The following is an 18322-nucleotide window of genomic DNA, read 5'->3' as shown; positions in this document are numbered from 1 at the left end:
TCCTATCCTTCTCACATTTGAGATCTGACTACCTCCTGTGTGATCAGACAGAGAAAAAAAATCCCTCTGCTTTTAAAGGACTCTCTTTGTGATTAAGCTCTGTCATGCAGCTAACCTCCCTATTTTAAGACCAACTGATTAGTAACCTTAATTGTATCCACGAAAATCCTGTAATTACAGGAGTACCACTGGGGTGGAGACCATGCAGCTGTCTTCAGATTCTGCCTGTCACAGGGGAACAGCATCAACTAGGACAGAACGTACTGGAGGAGACGCCCACTTCTGGGAATCTGGGAAGCTGATGAGTACAAGACATGCCTGCTTCATCCATCTGCTGAATGGGAGAAGTAGGCTCAGAGACTTCGTGTTAACATGAAACTCACTTGCTCCTCTCTGAAGGTAACTTTGTGGAGCTGGACCCTGAGTGTGGAATCTCTCCAATGAAGAGAAGCCCTTCACTTCTCCTTTATGGATTTGCAGCCTAAAGTGGTATACTAGGTTGAATCGTGTCCCCCCAAAATTCATGTCCTTCCCAGGACGTCAGAATGTGAACTTATTTGGAAATAGGATCATTTCTGAAGCAGTTAGAAATTTAAGATGAGGCCATGTGACAGTATGGTACATCCTAGTCCAATATGACTGACGCTTATGTAAGAAGAATAAAAGACAACAGAGGGAAGATGGCCAGGTAAAGACAGTCGCAGAGACTGAAGTGATGCTGGGAACACCTGGGGCCACAAGAAGCTGGAAAAGACAAGCAAGGATCCTTCCCTAGAGCCTTCAGAGCATAGCCCTGGCAAAACCTTAATTTTGGACTTCTAGCCTACAGACAAGAACCCTGGGGGTGCAACGGTGAAGCACTCAGATGCTAACTGAAAGGCTGGTGGTTCGAACCCACCAGCAACTCCATGGGAGAAAAGACCTGGCACTCTGCTCCCATAAAGATTACAGACTAGGAAACCTTATTGGACAGCTCTACTCTGTCCTATAGGTTTGCTAGGAGTCTCAGTTGACTCTACAGCACACAACAGCCACAGCCTCCAGCCCTGTAAGAGAACAAATTTTGGTTGTTCTAAGCTACCCAAGCTCATGGTATTTGTATAGTTGCCCTAGAAAACTCATACCCATGATTAGCTCAGTTTTAAGAGTTTGTTTCTTCACATCCAATGCCACCTCCTTTCTGCTTGGAAGACTGCTCGCCAGCACCAGCCTACGTGTCCGATGAGACAGAGAAGGACACAAAGGTTCTTTTGTCCCGTGCTGTGTTGTCAGTCTGCCACCCATCTTTGGCCAGGTTGTATTTCCCATAGATTGTGCATTTTCTAAGATGCCGCCATGCTTTTTCCTCCTTGTAAGAAGGAGCTGAGGGAGGCCTTGACTCATCCTTTTCTCTCAGAAATGCTGTTCTATTCCAAAGCTCAGTGGAGCCTCTGCAGGGTAAATTGCCCTTTTTCTTCCCACGACTTGGCTAAGGGCTGTCTTGGGGTTTGCTAGCTCATTATTGTCCTGGCAGTCCCCCTCACTCTTGCACCCCATCCTGCCCAAAGTGAGTGGTGCCGTCCTGAGTACTCAATCCCCTTTTCATCCAAGATGAGCAACGTTGTTGAATGCTGGCCTCTGTCAGGCACTGAAGGATTCAAGGAAAAGGTGGGAAGATGGGAAGGCAAGCAAGATGTGCTCCCATCACAGGCTGTTAAGGAAGGGCCGAGTCAAAGCCACAGAAGGGCCAAACCCAGTGCAGCCTCTCCCTTCCTATCTTCCCTCTGGCCAAGAGCCTTCTTGTTATCTGGCATCCCAAAACAGACATCCCTACTACTGTCGAGGGGACACCAGGGGCCCTCTTCCATGGGCAGGGGCATGGCAGGGGGCTGGACATGAGGAATGGGGTGCAAAGCCAATGAATGAGAGATGAGAAGCCCAGGGTCCAGATAGTTCTCATCCAGAGGGAGGATTCAAAGGGTCACAGGGACACTCGGGTACATGACACCACACCTGTCGAGGGCCTGCAGTGTCCCCCAGGCCTCCATGGAATGAGCCCGTATCAGAGGTGGGGACACTGAGTCCCCAGAGGGGGGACACAGAGTGAAGACACAGCATCAGTCTTTCCACTGGCCTGGCCACGTGGGCACAGGTGGGTCTTGGCTCTCCATCAGGGTATAGTGTGAGTTAGAGAGGACGCTGAGTGAGAACCAGGACGGGGGGGAGCACTGGTAAGCTTGGAAGGGAGAGGGGTGTGACTGATTCACAGAGGGAGAGACCCGAGAGCCAGGCTGAAGACCATGACTCAGCAGATGGGGAGTGGACACCCCTGGCTACCCACAATGTGGCCTCCAGTGCCTAGTGCAGAGTGGGGCTCGGGGTGTGTGGTAGGAGGGGGGGGGTGGGAAGGGAAGGTGTACGGAGGAAGGGAGGGAGGGGGGAATAGAAGGAAAGAGAGAAGGAAGGGGAGAGGAGGGAGGAGGAGGATGAAAAGGGAGGAAGTACAATGTGGCAGGCTGCGGGAAGCCACTGAGAGGTTTTCAGGGGTGACACAGGGCCTGAGCCGGGGGAGGGTTAGAAGGGAGAGAATGCAAAAGAAAGGACATGAAAAGGGGAGATGCCAGAGGAAGAGAGGGAGGAGGTGCTTGTGCGGCAAAAAGGCAGTGATGTGCTCACTGCAGGTGTTTTTAGGTGGCCTGAAAGGGATTTCATTAAGTTATTGATTGACACGGGGGAAGGGGTGCCTGCTGCGCTCACATCTCTCCTCTCCCTCTTTATCATGCCCTCTAGGTTATAATACACTCCAAGTAGGTGAGTGGGCTGAGAGACAGGTGTGAGAATGGCAGGAGCCCCGGGTCCTCATCACAGCAGAACAGTATCTGCTCTGGATCTCCTTCCTCTGCTGGGATGGAGACTCCAGGTGAACAGAAACTAGACAGGAGTCTTTTCTGAACTGGCCAGCAGTGTCCAGGACAGTACCTGGCACAGGGAAGGCATTCAGTAAGTGCCAATTGAGTGAATAAATGAGAGAATGAATGAGTGAGTTAAGTAATGAGTGAATGAGCAAATGAATGAATGCACGCATGCATGAACCAGCCAGGTGACAGCCCATTTACTAGTCCCCAAAGCCCATCAGCCAAAGGCAGTGCCTTCCTCACCCATATGAGGTAAGAACTTCACCCATCTCAGGCAGTGCTTTCAAGGTTTGTGCATGCTCTGCTCTGTGGACTGAAGGAAACGCAGCCCCGCTGACTCCCAGAACAGCAATTGCCCTTCACAGACACAGGGGCTGGTGCTGGCCACACCCACCAGGTCTCAGGACATCTATGTACGTACATCCTTATTTGCCAAAAGTAGTGAAATTATTTGTCAATTGGGCTAGATTTGAACACAAATCTACTTACAAAGACTGAGGGTAACTTTTCCCTAGAGCAGAAATCAAAGTCATTTCCTAGCTCCGGGCATCCTGGGCCCTCCCTTGCCTGACTCATGGTCCTGCAGGATGATGCTGTCTGGCTCCCGGTCAAGTCCTGGTCTCACCCCGGTTTCTGTGGAGGGCAATTCCCTTTGGAATTCAGGGCATACAGGACAACAAGGAATGAGGAGTCCAGGGGCTCTCTTGGAAAACTAGCAGAAAAGTGCAAGAACCTTGAAAAATGCAAAAATGCATACATGCTCACTGAACTGAACTCACAAGCTTGTCTTTGTTTGCCAACATCCTTGCTTTTCTTCTGCAAATTTCTCTTTTTACTTTTTCTCAAGTGGTTCTTTATAAGCCTTAAGAGCAGGACATGTTGTGTTACTGAGGCTAATGGTTTAATAAAATTTACAACATAGAGAAATACAGCCTTTAAAAAATAAAATACATCTGCAACATCATTAGGTTCATTCATGTTACCAAGGAAGGAATGGAGGCCCCAGCTATTTAGGATGACCATGGCCAGGTGGAGGTGAAGGTCACAGGGCCCCCAGTGCCCCTCTCCTCGTCATTTCTGAATTAATTTCATCTTTACAACAGGAGCTTTGCCAGTGCAATTCTTCACAGCAATGTTCAGAAGCAAAAAAAAAAAAAAAAAGTTTTGAAATAAAAGACAAGCATGTATGAGTTTTATGTGCTCCAGCGCAGACACAGCTTTGCTTCAGACACGTGACACTTAACATCCTACACCAAGCAGACATCACTCCTGTTTTATAATTACTGCAAAGTAAAAGGGACCCCCTCACTGGGTCACACGGTTGAATGTGCGTTTTCACCACTTTGCTGTTGCTTTCTGCAGCAGTAAAAAATCCTGCCCTCTAGAGTCATTTTGGAGCCCTGATGGTGCAGTGATTAAGAGCTATGGCGAAGTAAGTGGCCATCTAGGATGCATCAATTGGTTTCAACCCACCTGAAACAAAGGAGAATGAAGAACACCAAAGACAAGGTAATTATGAGCCCAAAAGATAGAAAGGGCCACATAAATCAGAGACTACATCAGCCTGAGATCAGAGGAACTAGATGGTGCCCAGCTACAACTGGTGACTGCCCTGACAGGGAACACAACAGAGAACCCCTGAGGGAGCAGAAGAGCAGTGGGATGCTGACCCCGAATTCTCGTAAAAAGACCAGACTTGATGGTCTGACTGAGACTACAAGGACCCTGGAGGTCATGGTCCCCAGACTAGAACCATTCCTAAAGCCGACTCTTCAGACAGGGACTGGACTGGACTATAAGATAGAAAATGATACTGGTGAGGAGTGAGCTTCTTGGCTCAAGTAGACACATGAGACTGTGGGCAGCTCCTGTCTGGAGGGGAGATAAGAAGGCAGAGGAGGACAGAAGCTGGCTGAATGGACACAAGAAATACAGGGTGGAGAGAAGGAGTGTGCTGTTTCATTATGGGGAGAGCAACTAGGAGTACAAACAAAACCCGTTGCCGTCGAGTCGATTCCGATTCATAGCGACCCTACAGGACAGAGTAGAACTGCCCCACGCAGTTTCCGAGGAGTGCCTGGTGGATTCAAACAGCTGACCTTCGGGTTAGCAGCCGTAGCTCTTAACCACTATGCTACCAGGGTTTCCAGGAGTACATAGCAAGGTGTGTATAAATTTTTGTATGAGAGACTGAGTTGATTTGTAAACTTTCACTTAAAGCACAATTTAAAAAAAAAGAGCTATGGCAGCTAATCAACAGGTTGACAGTTCAAATCCACCAGCTACTCCTTGGAAACCCTATGGGGCAGTTCTACTCTATCCTACAGGGACACTATGAATTGGAATTGAGTCAACGGCAATGGGTTTGGTTCTGGGTTTTTTTTAGAGCCATTTCATTACTTGGGGGAATGCAACAGAATGTTAAGGGAAAGAAGCAGGAAACAGAGGATGATACCAGTTTAAAAAAAAAAAGTGTGTATTTATGTATATTACAAGCTATCTACAACTCAGACAAGGCAAGAACACACTGAATTGTGGGGATGGTGGAACTGGTGCTTTTACTTTTTCCTTTAATTTTTTGTGGTTTACAATTTTTGTACAACGCATAACTTTTATAAACTTGAAAATTTATCTTTAAAAATAGATTTTCTTCCAAAATCAGCATGTGCAATGCTGGTACCGCCAACACCAGGAGGGAGACTGCAGCAGGTAAAGGTGTGGACTGGTACCCACCGCCTGCCTGCTGCAGAACCCACCAGTCCGCTACTCCCTCTGTGATCCTGAGCAAGACCCTTCGTTTGCTTGTGTTACATCTTTATTATTATTGTGGTAAACACCTATGTAACAAACAGTTACTTCAGTACTCTTTGCATGTACAATGCAGTGACATTCGTTGTGTTAATCACGTGGTTCAACCATCACCATTATCCATTTCCAAATTTACCATCACCTTTAACAGAAGCACAGTATCCCCTAAGCAATGAGTTCTCCTTCCCTGCTGCCCCAGTCCCTGATGTTTTTGTTAGGTGCCGTCAAGTCGGTTTCCAACTCATAGCGACTCCAGGTGACAGAGTAAAACTGCCCCCATAGGGTTTTTCTTAGCTGTGATCTTTAAGGTAGCAAGTCACCTGGTCGTTCTCCTGTGAAGCGGCTGCGTGGGTTCAAAACACCAGTGTTTCCAGTTAGCAGCTGAGTGCTTAACTGTTGCATCACCAGGGCTCCTACCCCAGCCCCTAGTACCACTAATAAAATTTGACCTCTATACATTTGCTTACTGTAAATATTTCATGTAAGTGGGATTGCAAAATATTTGTCCTTTACAACTGGCTTGTTTCACTCAGGATGTCCTCAAGCTTCATCCATGTAGTAGCATGTATCAGAACTTCATTTCTCTTTATAGCTGAGTAATATTCATATATATACATATATATGAATATATATACATATATAACAAAATTATATATAAACACACATACATACACATATAAATATACATATGGATAAATGGATAAACAAAATTATATGTATATTGATGGACATTTAGATTGTTTCCACCTGCTGACTATTGTGAATAGACCTGCAATAAACATTGGTATAGAAGTATCTGAGTTCCCGCTTTCAAGTTTCTTGGGTACACAACTAGGATTGGAATTGGTGGGTCATATGGTAGCTCTCTGTTTAACTTTTTGAGGAACTACCAAACCGTTCCATAGCAGCTGTACCATTTTAAAATCCCGCCAGCAACGGATAAGGATTAGCTTTTACGTATTATCACTAACACTCGCAACCTTCTAAGTGCAGGACTTTGTGTTAAAATGCTTAAATTAGCTCAACATGCCTTTATAATTAGCATGCATTATCACACAGGGTCGCTATGAGTCTGAATCGACTGGGCAGCATACAACATCACATACGGTAGTTGAAGTATCAAATGCAACAATGTGTTTATAAAACAATGTGTGTTCATTTTATTGTCTGCCCTCCGGGGTATTTCATTTTAATAGCATTGAAGAATTTCTGCTAAGATGTCCGTACATCCAAAAAAGTTAAAGACAAACTTTTGGGCCTGGCCCTGTGTCCAGACATGCATTTTTTCCTGCAAATTCTGCTAGCCCCTGAGACTCAGGCAGTGGGCCTTGCAGACAGGGTCAAGTTTCTTCAAGGCTGCTGACTTAATGTTCTACAAGGGCCACTCCGCCAGCAGAAGGGTCTGTGTTTTGCTAAAATACTCATTTGGAGGTACACTGTAGCATAATTATGCTCATTTGTGTCCATTATAGAGTGTTGTGATGCAATCGTCATTATGCATAAACCCACCCATACCAAACATTCCATTGATCCGGAAAAACTCAGATTTTTAGTAGGAAATAGGTAAAACATTAATGAAACTTGGGCACACAGACAGCTGAGTTACTTCGCTGGACCTTTAATCTAATCAACAGGAAGTATTTTCAAGCACCGATAAATGTGGAACAAGATGCTTTCATTACCGGCAGAGAGCAATCCAGCGTGGCTAGTCCTGGTTTCCTGCTAAGGCTTTCACAATTTGGAGGGAACTTAAACAGCAGCACCCAGCAAGGCCCATCTGTCACCTCAGGACTGCTAAGTCAACAGAGTTTACTTCTTGGGAAAACAGTGCATCACCCCTCCTTTCTCCGGAAGGCTAGGTGGACTGCTTGGCAAGGCGGAAGCCTAGCCAACGGCACGCACATCCAATGGGAATTTATTTCCTCTGGTGAATGTCACCACAGGGTTGGGCAAAGGGAATGAAATCATCACAACAGGTTGATCTAATTAAAAAAAAGATGGATACAGCTCGGTCATTTTTTCCCTAGATTCTTCTTAAAGACAGTCTGTGCTGAAAAGCTTTTGAAAGCACATTTCTTCGGTAAGTCTTTAAATGGGATCGTGAACAGCAGCAGTTGGCACAGCCTGATGTGGGAAGAGAAAACCCAAAATAGGTAACAGATGCTAGCCCCTGTGGGAACCGCTCACATCTATTTATGTCTGCGTTGCCTTCCAGTTTTTGCTCAGTTCTTTTAAGTTCTATCACACTCATGACAAAAGGATGACTCATGCTCAAATATAGCCATCAAGTGTCACACTTGATATTAATACCTTTGTCACATTACTGTAAGCCCAATTCCCTGTATCAGGGCTTTTAAGAGGAAGAACTTCCCGTGGGCACAGTCTGCCACTGTCCTCTGGGAACCACAAAGGGCAGCGCATGCAGAAGGCGAGCTCATTGGGCCCCCAGAGGCTGGCCGATCCTGCAGCCTGTTCAGATAAGCAGCTGTCAGGAAGAACAGGGCCGTGGGGGAGGGGAAGAGACCGGGAAGGCCAAGCCTTCAGCTGCTGCCCTAATACTGTGCCTGTCTTGCAAGTTTTAAAATCTTCCTAAAATGAGAGAAATGGGAACAGGGTTTCGAGCTGTACCCTAACTCTTCACCAGCATCCCTGCTCCACATCCAGCACCCCGGAGCATGTAATGTGCCCAAGAGGAAAACAGAACCAGGTGGCATCGGTTCCAAGCTTCACGGATCATCTGAAACCCGGGTGGCCAGCCGCCCCCGCAGCAGACTCCCTCCAAAAAAACCCACTGCCGTTGAGTCGACTCGGACTCATAGCGAGCCTAGAGGACAGAGTAGAACTGCCCCCATAGAGTTTCCAAGGAGCGCCTGGCGGATTTGAAGTGCCAACCTCTTGGTTAGCAACTGTAGCGCTTAACCACTGCGCCACGAGGGTTTCCAGACTCCCCAGCCCTCAATAAAGAGAGTAAGTTTGTTTCAGTAAGTTTATTGCAAATTCAAAGTTTCCACAGCTGTGTCCTTTAAAACTCGGATCATCTCCTGGATCCGTTTTGAAAACGCAGGGAAAGGCTGCTGAGTTCGGCACAGATCCTGTAACCGTAAGGAGTCCACAACCGCCTCGCCTTTCCCCTAGCTCCTGAGAGCGCAGGCTGCTGAGTCACGCCTGCCCAGCCAGTCCTCCTTCCCCGCCGCCTGCCGCCGACGTCCCGGCCTCGGCCTTCCGGGGGAGCAGGAGCTCCTGACACTTGCCAAGTTCCTCAGGGCTCCGGGCGGGCCAGCCTGCCGCTCGCCGCCGCTCCTGCTCACTCTCTCCAAGGTACGGCCCGCTCCTGCTCACCCTCTCCAAGCGCCACCGCCTGCCCGCCAGTCCATCGACTCATTCCGGCTCCCTCTGAGGGCTGAATCCCCAGACCCAGCCACGCGCTAGGCGCCCGGTGCATCACGCCACATTGATCAGACAAAGGTCTCCGCGACAGGGCCGTCACTCGGGGAGGGGGATACTGGGCACCCAGTCGTTGACGCTGCGGCTCTCCTCGCAGAACAGGCTGAGTTTCTCTAGGGCGGGATCTTTCCACGCGTCCTCATTGGGGTTCTGCAGGGAGAGGGCACGGGCAGAGTTAGCCGGACTGCAGCTGGCTGGCTGGGGCCGGGGCCACGGGCGGGGCGGACACTCACCGAGATGAGGATGCAGTGCAGGTCGCCCGGCGCGCCCGCCTCGTCGCCGGCGCCCACGATCGCCGCCAGCCGCTGCACGTCGCCAACACGCACGATGTCGATGTCGTTCTCGCAGCAGAAAGCCTGGATGAGCGTGAAGTGGATCTGCAGGGCGATGTCCCCCTCGTCCTCCTCGTCGGCGGCCAGCACGCAAAAGGTCACGTTGTCGGGGTCCCTGCGCGGGCGGAGGAGGCGAGGTCAGGGCACGCACAGCCGCATCTCCCCGCCGCCCCCGCCCGCCCGCCGGCCAGCGTCTATACTCACACGTTCAGGACCTTGGCCGACTCGTAGACGCCGGCGGTGAGGCAGCCCTGGCGCTGTGCGGACAGCAGCAGCTCGTGCAGCGCTTTCCCAGCGCTCTGCATCCTGCGGGCGAGGGGCATGGTGAGCGGGGCGCCCACCCGCGCACCAGGCGCCCGGACTCCCAGGTCTCCCGCGTCAGGCGCCCACCCCCGACCAGGCGCCCGGACTCCCAGGTCTCCCGCGTCAGGCGCCCACCCCCGACCAGGCGCCCGGACTCCCAGGTCTCCCGCGTCAGGCGCCCACCCCCGACCAGGCGCCCGGACTCCCAGGTCTCCCGCGGCCGCCCAGCAGACCCGTGCCCGGCGCAGCGGGCTCTCCTCTCCGTCCGGCCCCGCAGGCTGAAGCCGACAAGCCGCTCTGTTCCCCAAAACGCCAGGCTCCCAGCGCGGACTCACCTGGCCGTGCTTTCCGGGATCGTCTCCTGGCCGCGGACTTCCTCCAGAGTCATGGTTCGGTCGGAAAGCAGCAAGTTATCCACGAAAGAAAGAGAAGACGAGTGTTCAGGGGAACTGGGGAGCTCCGAGCCACCAACCTTGCCGCGCGCACTGCCAGCAACTGCGGCCTTAGCGCGGCTGCACGCTCTTATATAGGCGGGGGCCCCCGGCACCCCCCAACTTGCGCGAGGCTACGCGCCGATTGGCCGATGCGGGCTTTCTGATGCAAATGAGGCGGCGGGCCGGCTAGGCTCGTGTCAGAAGGCCACGTGGGGAGGGGTGTGGGGGGATTACAATGCCTCAAATCTGCCGCCTTTGTCAGGGTGTTACCAGGCAGACTGCAGCCTGCAGATTTCATCTCGCCTTTTTTTTTTTTTTTAATCCTTAAAAGGAAATAGAAGGTTTTAAAAAAAATTGCTAATACGATTCTGCAATTTGTGAAATGGACCTTTGGAGAATTAAATATAGTTTTTTCATTTGTTTTTATTGCTACCTTCCTAATTTTTCTTTCTTTTGAATTTGAATTTTATGAGACCATTGCCTTTAAACTGGAAATTAAAGTAAGAGCATGCAGCACTGCTTTTTAGCTTGCAAAAAAAAGGCAGTGAGCAAGACCCTCTCCAGCTCAGTCTAGCTGTTCCGGGAGTTAGAAGTCGATGCCTGCAATGCACGTTTAATCCCCCACGGGGATTGCGGCTGGAAGGTCCACGCAGACTTCGGCTCGGGTGGCCCAGCCCCGCCGGGCGCCTAGGAGAGCCAGCAGATTGCCTGCGGCACACGCGGCTCGTTTGCATTTCTATGGAGGGCGCACAATAGCGGAGGTCTGGCGTGTGGCGGCTTGGAGTTGGGACAATCGCTGCTTTCTCTTCATAGCAACACTGTCCACCTGCTGCCGGGTAGGGCTGTGCAGGGCCCCGCCGGTTCGTGGGGGTAGCGGGGCTGCTCCGGCGCGGGGGCCGGCTCTGCTCCTCCTTCACCTTGGTGCGGGGCTTCCCAGCGTGCACGCCCGCGCTGCTGCCAGCCCACTCCCCCGCTCTCCTCCTTCCCTCCTTCCCGCGGGGGCGTGGGGGGTGACTAAGCCTGCTGCGCTTGGCCCGGACGTCTGCAAAGATAATCGAACTCGGTCAGTTCATTGCACACGTGCAGTAAAGCCGCGCGAGTTGAAAGGAACCGGGTTTGCTGCGCGGTCTCCGAGGCCCAGGTTCCGCGGTGGCCCCGACCCTGCGGCCCTGGAGGTCAGCGGACCTGACGGCCAGGGCTGCACAGGACGTTAGGGTGCAGGCCTCACAGAAGGTTCGGGCACGCAGCTCTGGAATCCCTTTTTCCGGGACGCCATCTAGAGGTCGGCCAGAAAGACTCTGAACCCCCTTGACCTTCCATTGCCCTTCTGAGGCACGGACATTCCCTTTCCTCCGCTTCTGGTCACTGGTCACCGAACAGCGCCGGCAGGACCTGGCTCAGCTCCGTGGAAGGTGCGCATAATGGAAATCAGAGCGAGGGCTGTGAAACCCCCTCAGGTCCGGCCGGGATGAGGGGTGGCGATGAAAAAGAAGACTGCTATCCGTGCACTGATGGAATAAAACCCCTTGCCGTCGAGTCAGTTCTGACTCACAGCGACCCTGGAGGACAGGGTAGAACTGCCTCATAAAGTTTCCAAGCAGTTGCTGGTGGATTCCAACTGCCGACCTTTTGGTTAGTCATATAAGAACCCTTATTTTTTATATTATTTTTAATTTTTTAAATTATACATAGCAGTGCCGTTGAGTCCATTCGGTTTGCACCACGCAGGGGAAACACACCTGTTGCCGACGAGTGGATTCCTCCTCAAATAGGACAGAGTAGAACTGCCCCATGGAGTTTACAGAGGGGCTGGTAGATTCACTGCTGACCTTTTGTTCAGCAGCCTGAGCTCTTAACCACTGCGCTACCAGGGCTCCACCACCCAGGGACTCATTTAAAAATACATACATAAATAGCTCGTTTTCAGGAATAGAATAAGAAAACTGAAAGCGATCTTCAGAGAGTTTAATAGGAATTGCTGATATTTGGCCTCTTTTGACCTACAAACCTGCACTTTTTATAGAGGCCAATAGCTAAGCTCACTCCTTTTGGCATCAGCATCTTCCTGTACTATGTGGACACGTGCGCTCCGGCACCCTTCATTGGTGCTCTTTTTTTCTAGGGAGGCCTGGAAGGCTCGGGGCCAGGCAGTGAGCCGGTCGGTGGGTTCCCTGGACCTGGGGGAGACAATGGGTAACAAAAGCAATCTAGTGAATTTTTTTTTTTTTTTTTTTTTTTTTTTTTTTGCTGTTGGCTAGCTTTTGTAAAATTCAGACTTTCTCCAGGTGGGTCCTGGATATGCGGTGTATTTCTGAACTTCGTGAAAACCATTGCCCTGGAGTCAATTCCGACTCATAGCGACCCTATAGGACAGAGTAGAAGTGCCCCACAGGCTGTCCAAGGAGTGGCTTGTGGATTCGAACTGCTGACCTTTTGGTTAGCAGCCGAGCTCTTCACACTGCGCCACCATGTCCCCGAACGTCGTAAAAGGGAAGTTTTTATTATCCTGAAATCAGAGGCAGGAGGGTGCTGTGCGTCTTTGTCAACGTGGAAAGTGCCAAGTGCAGAAGCTGGAGTCTTGCGCCCCCTGGTGGCTGGCGCTACAGGCCACTTGGTGCTCAACTTCCTGCTGTAAAAGAGCTCTGAAATCACGACGTGGCTCGCAGACTCGGTGCGCCAGGCCGCATTGTGCTGTGTTTATTTGCTATCGCTCTCTTGCTTACTTGCTGGTATATAACACGTGGTGAGCCTTGATTTGATAAAACATATTAATTTTTCTGGTGATTTAGACTAAGGCTAAATTTAGACTTAATACTTTTTAAAGTATTAAGCATTTTTAAAAAATGTATTAGTTCCAGGCCCCTGAGATAATTTGTAAAGTAAGACTTTATTTGCCACTAGCCTTCCCCCACAATATATGGTAACACTAGAAATCTCCCCGACACTGCACTTGAAATGTGATGAAGAAGCAAGGCAGACAGAGCAGGAGCCAGGCCAGAGCCCCCTCTCCCACCTCCCACAGGAAGCCACCCGGAGGCCCCAGCTGGAGGAGTGTTTCCAGTCCCCGGAGTCAGCCTGGTGGACCCAGCTATGACTGACGCTCCCCTGAGGCCAGTCTACTTTGCTCACAGCTTTGAGATATTCAATTTCAGGAAAAGTGCCTTTCTGTCCTATGGGTTTTCAGGTCAGTCAGAATGACCCCAAAGCCCCCATCTCAATTAGGAAAGAAACATGTTATCTGGAAGCACAGTCTGCCGTCTACCAGAGCTGTTACCACCCGCAGTGCAGACAAATTAGGAATGGCTGGGGCCTGGGGACAGCTCCTGTCTCCCATTGACTGGTCAGACTTAAGGCCCCACACACCATCTGCGGTACAGTGGTGAGTGTCTTCTTCAGACCCTTCCAAGGAGAACCAATGCCCCGCCCACCGCAATATGTCACTGCAGTTCTCCAAGCTTATTCAGGGCACTCAGCCTGTTTTGAACCTCAAGTCACAGGATATCTCCTCCTCCCCAGCCCCAGTAACCGTGCCCTCAAGCCTTCGCTGAGCCTAAATAAGAAAGGTGACCGTGTCTTTACTAACAGGACATTCCAAAAGAAGCTCTATTTAAGAAAAAAAAAAAAAAACCCTTGGAAATGTTTAAGAAGTCCTAGTGGTGCAGTGGTTAAGAGCTCAGGCTGCTAACCAAAAGGTCAGCAGTTCAAATCTACCAGCCGCTCCTTGGAAACCCTACAGCGCAGTTCTACTCTGTCGTATAGGATTGCTAGAAGTCAGAATCGACTCAATAGCAATAGGTTTGGTTTTTTGTTTTAGAAATGTTTGGTTTTTTTATTAACTAATTGTCTGAAATACACTTCTCAGTCACTTTCCCTGCCTGATTAAAATGTCCATCATAAGACAGTTCATTGGATATGGGAATAAGTGGATTTTAAGTAGGCAGTGGAGTCCCTGGGCAGTACAAACGGTTAAAGCTCTTGGCTGCTAACCAAAAGGTGAGATTCACATCCACCCAGAGGTGCCTCAGAAGAAAGGCCTGGCAATTTACTTCTGAAAACTCAGCCACCCTAGGGAGTACAGTCCTACTCTGACACACGTGGAGTCACCATGAGTCGGAATTGACAGCAACCGTTTTTTTAAAGTGAGAAGTTTTATGAGTCATTTCCTGTCACAGTGTCTCAAGCAGTGAGCTAGTGCTGGCTTGCAAACACTGTCATTAAACAGCAGCAGGTTCATTCCCCTTATGCCGCTTGAGCAGTGTTCCCACGTCCCACTGCAACCGCCTGCTGAAGAACCGAGAGGGCTGCGCGTGGCTCAGCCCGACTGCAGGTGGGCTTCCTTTGGCCCAAGGAGTGTCCCAGGAAAAGTCAAGTTCATTGTCACATTTCAAAATTGGAAGATTTCACAGAAAATCTGGATTTCCGGTTTCTCTTGGAAAATGGGAAGATTTAGCCGTCATGTGCCTGCCTGCAATTTCCCAAAGAACCATCAGCTGGAGGGGGCACTGGGCCCCTCATATGGGGCACTGCTTGACAGCTCACTGAAGTCCCCGGCACACTCATTTACATAAAAAAAAACATTGCCATAGAGTTGATTCTGACTCATGGTGACTCTATGTGTCACACAGTAGAAACACCCCACTTCTACTGTAATCTTTACAGAAGCAGATCGTCAGGCCTGGGCTCTTGGAGGAGTCTGGGGTTGCCTTTTTACCAGACGGTCCCGGCCTCCCCGCTCCCAGGCTGGTTCCTTGTGTTGAGCCCCTTCTCAAGGCAGGACAAGGCCTCTTTGGGTTCCTGTATTTCAAGAAGGGTGTGGATTTTTCTGACCAAAGCTCATGGAGGACAAGGTAGGCAGCAATGACTCAGTGTCCATACTGCATTCACTCAAAGGGGAACTCAAACCTCTCTGCAAGACACACACGTATCACTACACCCAGGAACATTGTCCCCAATGATGTGCACATGGAAAGGGTGCAGTCGCACTACCCGTCCACTACCGCCATGCCCTCACAGCAGCGGTCTCCACCCTGTCCTGCGTACAGTGTGGAGTCTGTGGGCTGGGGAGGGTTCAGGAGACATCTGAGACCAGAAATGGAAACTCAAGAAAGAGGCATCCCCACAGAGCAAACCCAGACATCTGTGGGCAATCCCTGCAAGGAGAGGGCTTTCCGGAAGGAGCAGCTTCTCTTGGGTGAGCAAGAACGGAGCAGAGGAGAGGGTTGCATTAGCTCAGGGAAATCTTTGCAATGAAGAGGGAGTTGCAGATTATTTGGCACTTGGTACTTTACCCATAGTAAGAAATGACTGTCACACATTCGCAGCCACAGACAGAGTGGCAGATGCCAGGACACGACACCAGCTCTCCCTGGGACTGAAAACCACCGAGAAGCCGCAGAGGTGCCGTCAGCCCCAGCCTTATCACACTCCCAAGTCCTGTGAGCCTCAGTTGCCCAGCAATGCAAAGAAAATGGTGCCCTTTGCCTTCATGCACATCTTAGGGGTTTTCTGAAGTCCCACCTGGCCACAATTTTAACCCACAGATGGGGTTTTGTGCAGTGGGCAGTGTTCTAAAAAGCCTTTCAAGTTCAAGTCTGACTTGCCTGTTTTTATAGAGGAGAACAGGTGTATACATTGTCTGCATTGGCCCAGACACACCCCAAACATCACATCAGCCCTGCTGGTGCGTGTATCTCCCTGCTGGCCCCTGCTGGCATTCGAGTTTGGGTGAGCTTTCCTTCTGTAAGAGCATAAAATTAGCTGAGATACTATGGTCACCTTTATGAAAAGGTTAGCATAATGTGCTTCTTGGTCTTCTAAACCCAGAGTAACAGAGCCACAGAACTTCCGGTCTGAAAGCCTTCCAGAAGATAAAGTACAGCTGATGTGTCACTTAGCATCCACAGTATGTGACATGAAAGAGGACATGATGTGATCTGGACGTTGTGTGAACACCGTATTATATGCTTAGCAAAGCCACGTGGGACGCCTTTTGTTTCACTTCCAAACTGATACTTGTCCTTTGCCTCTTGCTGCTGCTATCACTAGCGCTGGTTTTGCTGCAGCTGGGAGCCATGATGCACTTCATGGTAATATTTTCCAAAGAAAATTAAACAGATAACACTACAGCACTCGAGACATGCAATACATGAAACTGGATGCTGCTGCCTCTGCCTATGAGTTGAAGCATACCCTGTTACACGGGTAAACTTTGTATTTCTAAGTAGGGAAAGTTCACATTAACATAATGACGGAAAGCACCATACAGTACATACATAAGCCAGTAACATAGGTGCTTATTATGACTATCAAGATATATACGTTATGGGTTATATATGTACTGTACCATTATACAGCTGGCAGCGCAATTGCTTTGTATACGGGAGACCTGAGATACACGTGTTGCGTGTGGGAAGCTGTGTTCGCTACGTCCGGCTATGTCCCGTATGTCCTATTCTCCAGGCGGGATTGCTGAACTTTATCATAACCTTATGGAACCACGGACACACATGCCGTTGGACGTTGCCTGAGCAGACACTATTCAGTGCATGCCTGTGTGTTAATACCCAAAAAGGCAGTGTGATATCAGAGGTTGAAGTTAGCAGAGCAAGATACAAAGACAGTTTCTGCTGTTCGCTAACTTCGTTTTTGTTTTTTTAATTTTTATTGTGTTTTAAGTGAAAGTTTACCAATCAAGTCGGTCTCTCACACAAAAACCCATATACACCTTGCTACATACTCCCAGTTACTCTCCCCCTAATAAGACAGCCTGCTCTCTCCCTCCACTCTCTCTTTTCGTGTCCTTTTCACCAGCTTCTAACCCCCTCCACCCTCTCATCTCCCCTCCAGGGAGGCGATGCCAACATAGTCTCAAGTGTCCACCTGATCCAAGGAGCTCACTCCTCACCAGCATCCCTCTCCAACCCACTGTCCAGTCCAATCCATGTCTGAAGAGTTGGCTTCGGGAATGGTTCCCGTCCTGGGCCAACAGAAGGTCTGGGAGCCATGACCACCGGGGTCCTTCTAGTCTCAGTCAGACCATTAAGTCTGGTCTTATGGGAATTTGGGGTCTGCATCCCACTGCTCTCCTGCTCCCTCAGGGGTTCTCTGTTGTGTTCCCTGTCAAGGCAGTCATTGGTTGTAGCCGGGCACCATCTAGCTCTTCTGGTCTCAGGATGATGTAGTCTCTGGTTCATGTGGCCCTTTCTGTCTCTTGGGCTTGTAATTGCCTTGTGTCCTTGGTGTTCTTCATTCTCCTTTGATCCAGGTGGATTGAGACTAATTTATGCATCTTAGATGGCCGCTCGCTAGCATTTAAGACTCCAGACAACACTCTCCAAAGTGGGATGCAGAATGTTTTCTTAATGTTGTTGCTGTTGTTAGATGCTGTCGAGTTAGTTCTGATTCATAGTGACCCTATGCACAACAGAACGAAACACTGCCCAGTCCTGAGCCATCCTTACAATTGTTGTTATGCTTGAGCTCATTGTTGCAGCCACTGTGTCAATCCACCACGTTGAGGGTCTTCCTCTTTTCCGCTGACCCTGTACTCTGCCAAGCATGATGTCCTTCTCCAGGGACTGATCCCTCCAGACAACATGTCCAAAGTATGTAAGACACAGTCTCGTCATACTTGCCTCTAAGGAGCATTCTGGCTGTACTTCTTCCAAGACAGATTTGTTCGTTCTTTTGGCAGTCCATGGTATATTCAATATTCTTCGCCAACACCACAATTCAAAGGCATCAATTCTTCTGCGGTCTTCCTTATTCATTGTCCAGCTTTCACATGCATATGGCGGGATTAAAAATACCATTGCTTGGGTCATGTGCACCTTAGTCTTCAGGGTGACATCTTTGCTCTTCAACACTTTAAAGAGGCCGTTTGCAGCAGATTTGCCCAATGCAATAGGTCTTTTGATTTCTTGACTGCTGCTTCCATGGCTGTTGATTGTGGATCCAAGGAAAATGAAATCCTTGACAACTTCAATCTTTTCTCTGTTTATCATGATGTTGCTCATTAGTCCGGTTGTGAGGATTTTTGTTTTCTTTATGTTAAGGTACAATCCATACTGAAGGCTGTCATCTTTGATTTTCATTAGTAAGTGCTTCA

The 18322-nt window shown here is 49.6% G+C and overlaps 1 protein-coding gene across 1 annotated transcript; it reads right to left on the bottom strand.

The window, feature by feature from the left end:
• Positions 1-8310: 8310 nt before the first annotated feature.
• Positions 8311-10295, bottom strand: GADD45G (growth arrest and DNA damage inducible gamma). The gene is made up of 4 exons (XM_003421568.4): positions 10117-10295; positions 9683-9784; positions 9380-9593; positions 8311-9296 (listed from the first exon to the last, which is right to left on the bottom strand). The coding sequence occupies exons 1-4, from the start codon at positions 10167-10169 to the stop codon at positions 9186-9188; spliced, it is 480 nt and encodes a 159-aa protein (XP_003421616.1). The 5' UTR covers positions 10170-10295; the 3' UTR covers positions 8311-9185.
• Positions 10296-18322: the final 8027 nt, after the last annotated feature.

This window comes from Loxodonta africana, chromosome 9 (genome assembly GCF_030014295.1).
Source record: "Loxodonta africana isolate mLoxAfr1 chromosome 9, mLoxAfr1.hap2, whole genome shotgun sequence".
Taxonomy (NCBI): Eukaryota; Metazoa; Chordata; class Mammalia; order Proboscidea; family Elephantidae; genus Loxodonta; species Loxodonta africana.
This window is presented reverse-complemented; position numbering and strand designations above follow the sequence as displayed.

Coding starts and splice junctions, on each gene's coding strand:
- GADD45G (XM_003421568.4), bottom strand. CDS start 10,169: ATGACTCTGGAGGAAGTCCGCGGCCAGGAGACGATCCCGGAAAGCACG. Junction 9,594..9,682: donor TCGGCCAAGGTCCTGAACGT/GTGAGTATAGAC, acceptor CCGCCCGCGCAG/GGACCCCGACAACGTGACCT. Junction 9,297..9,379: donor TGCACTGCATCCTCATCTCG/GTGAGTGTCCGC, acceptor CTCTCCCTGCAG/AACCCCAATGAGGACGCGTG.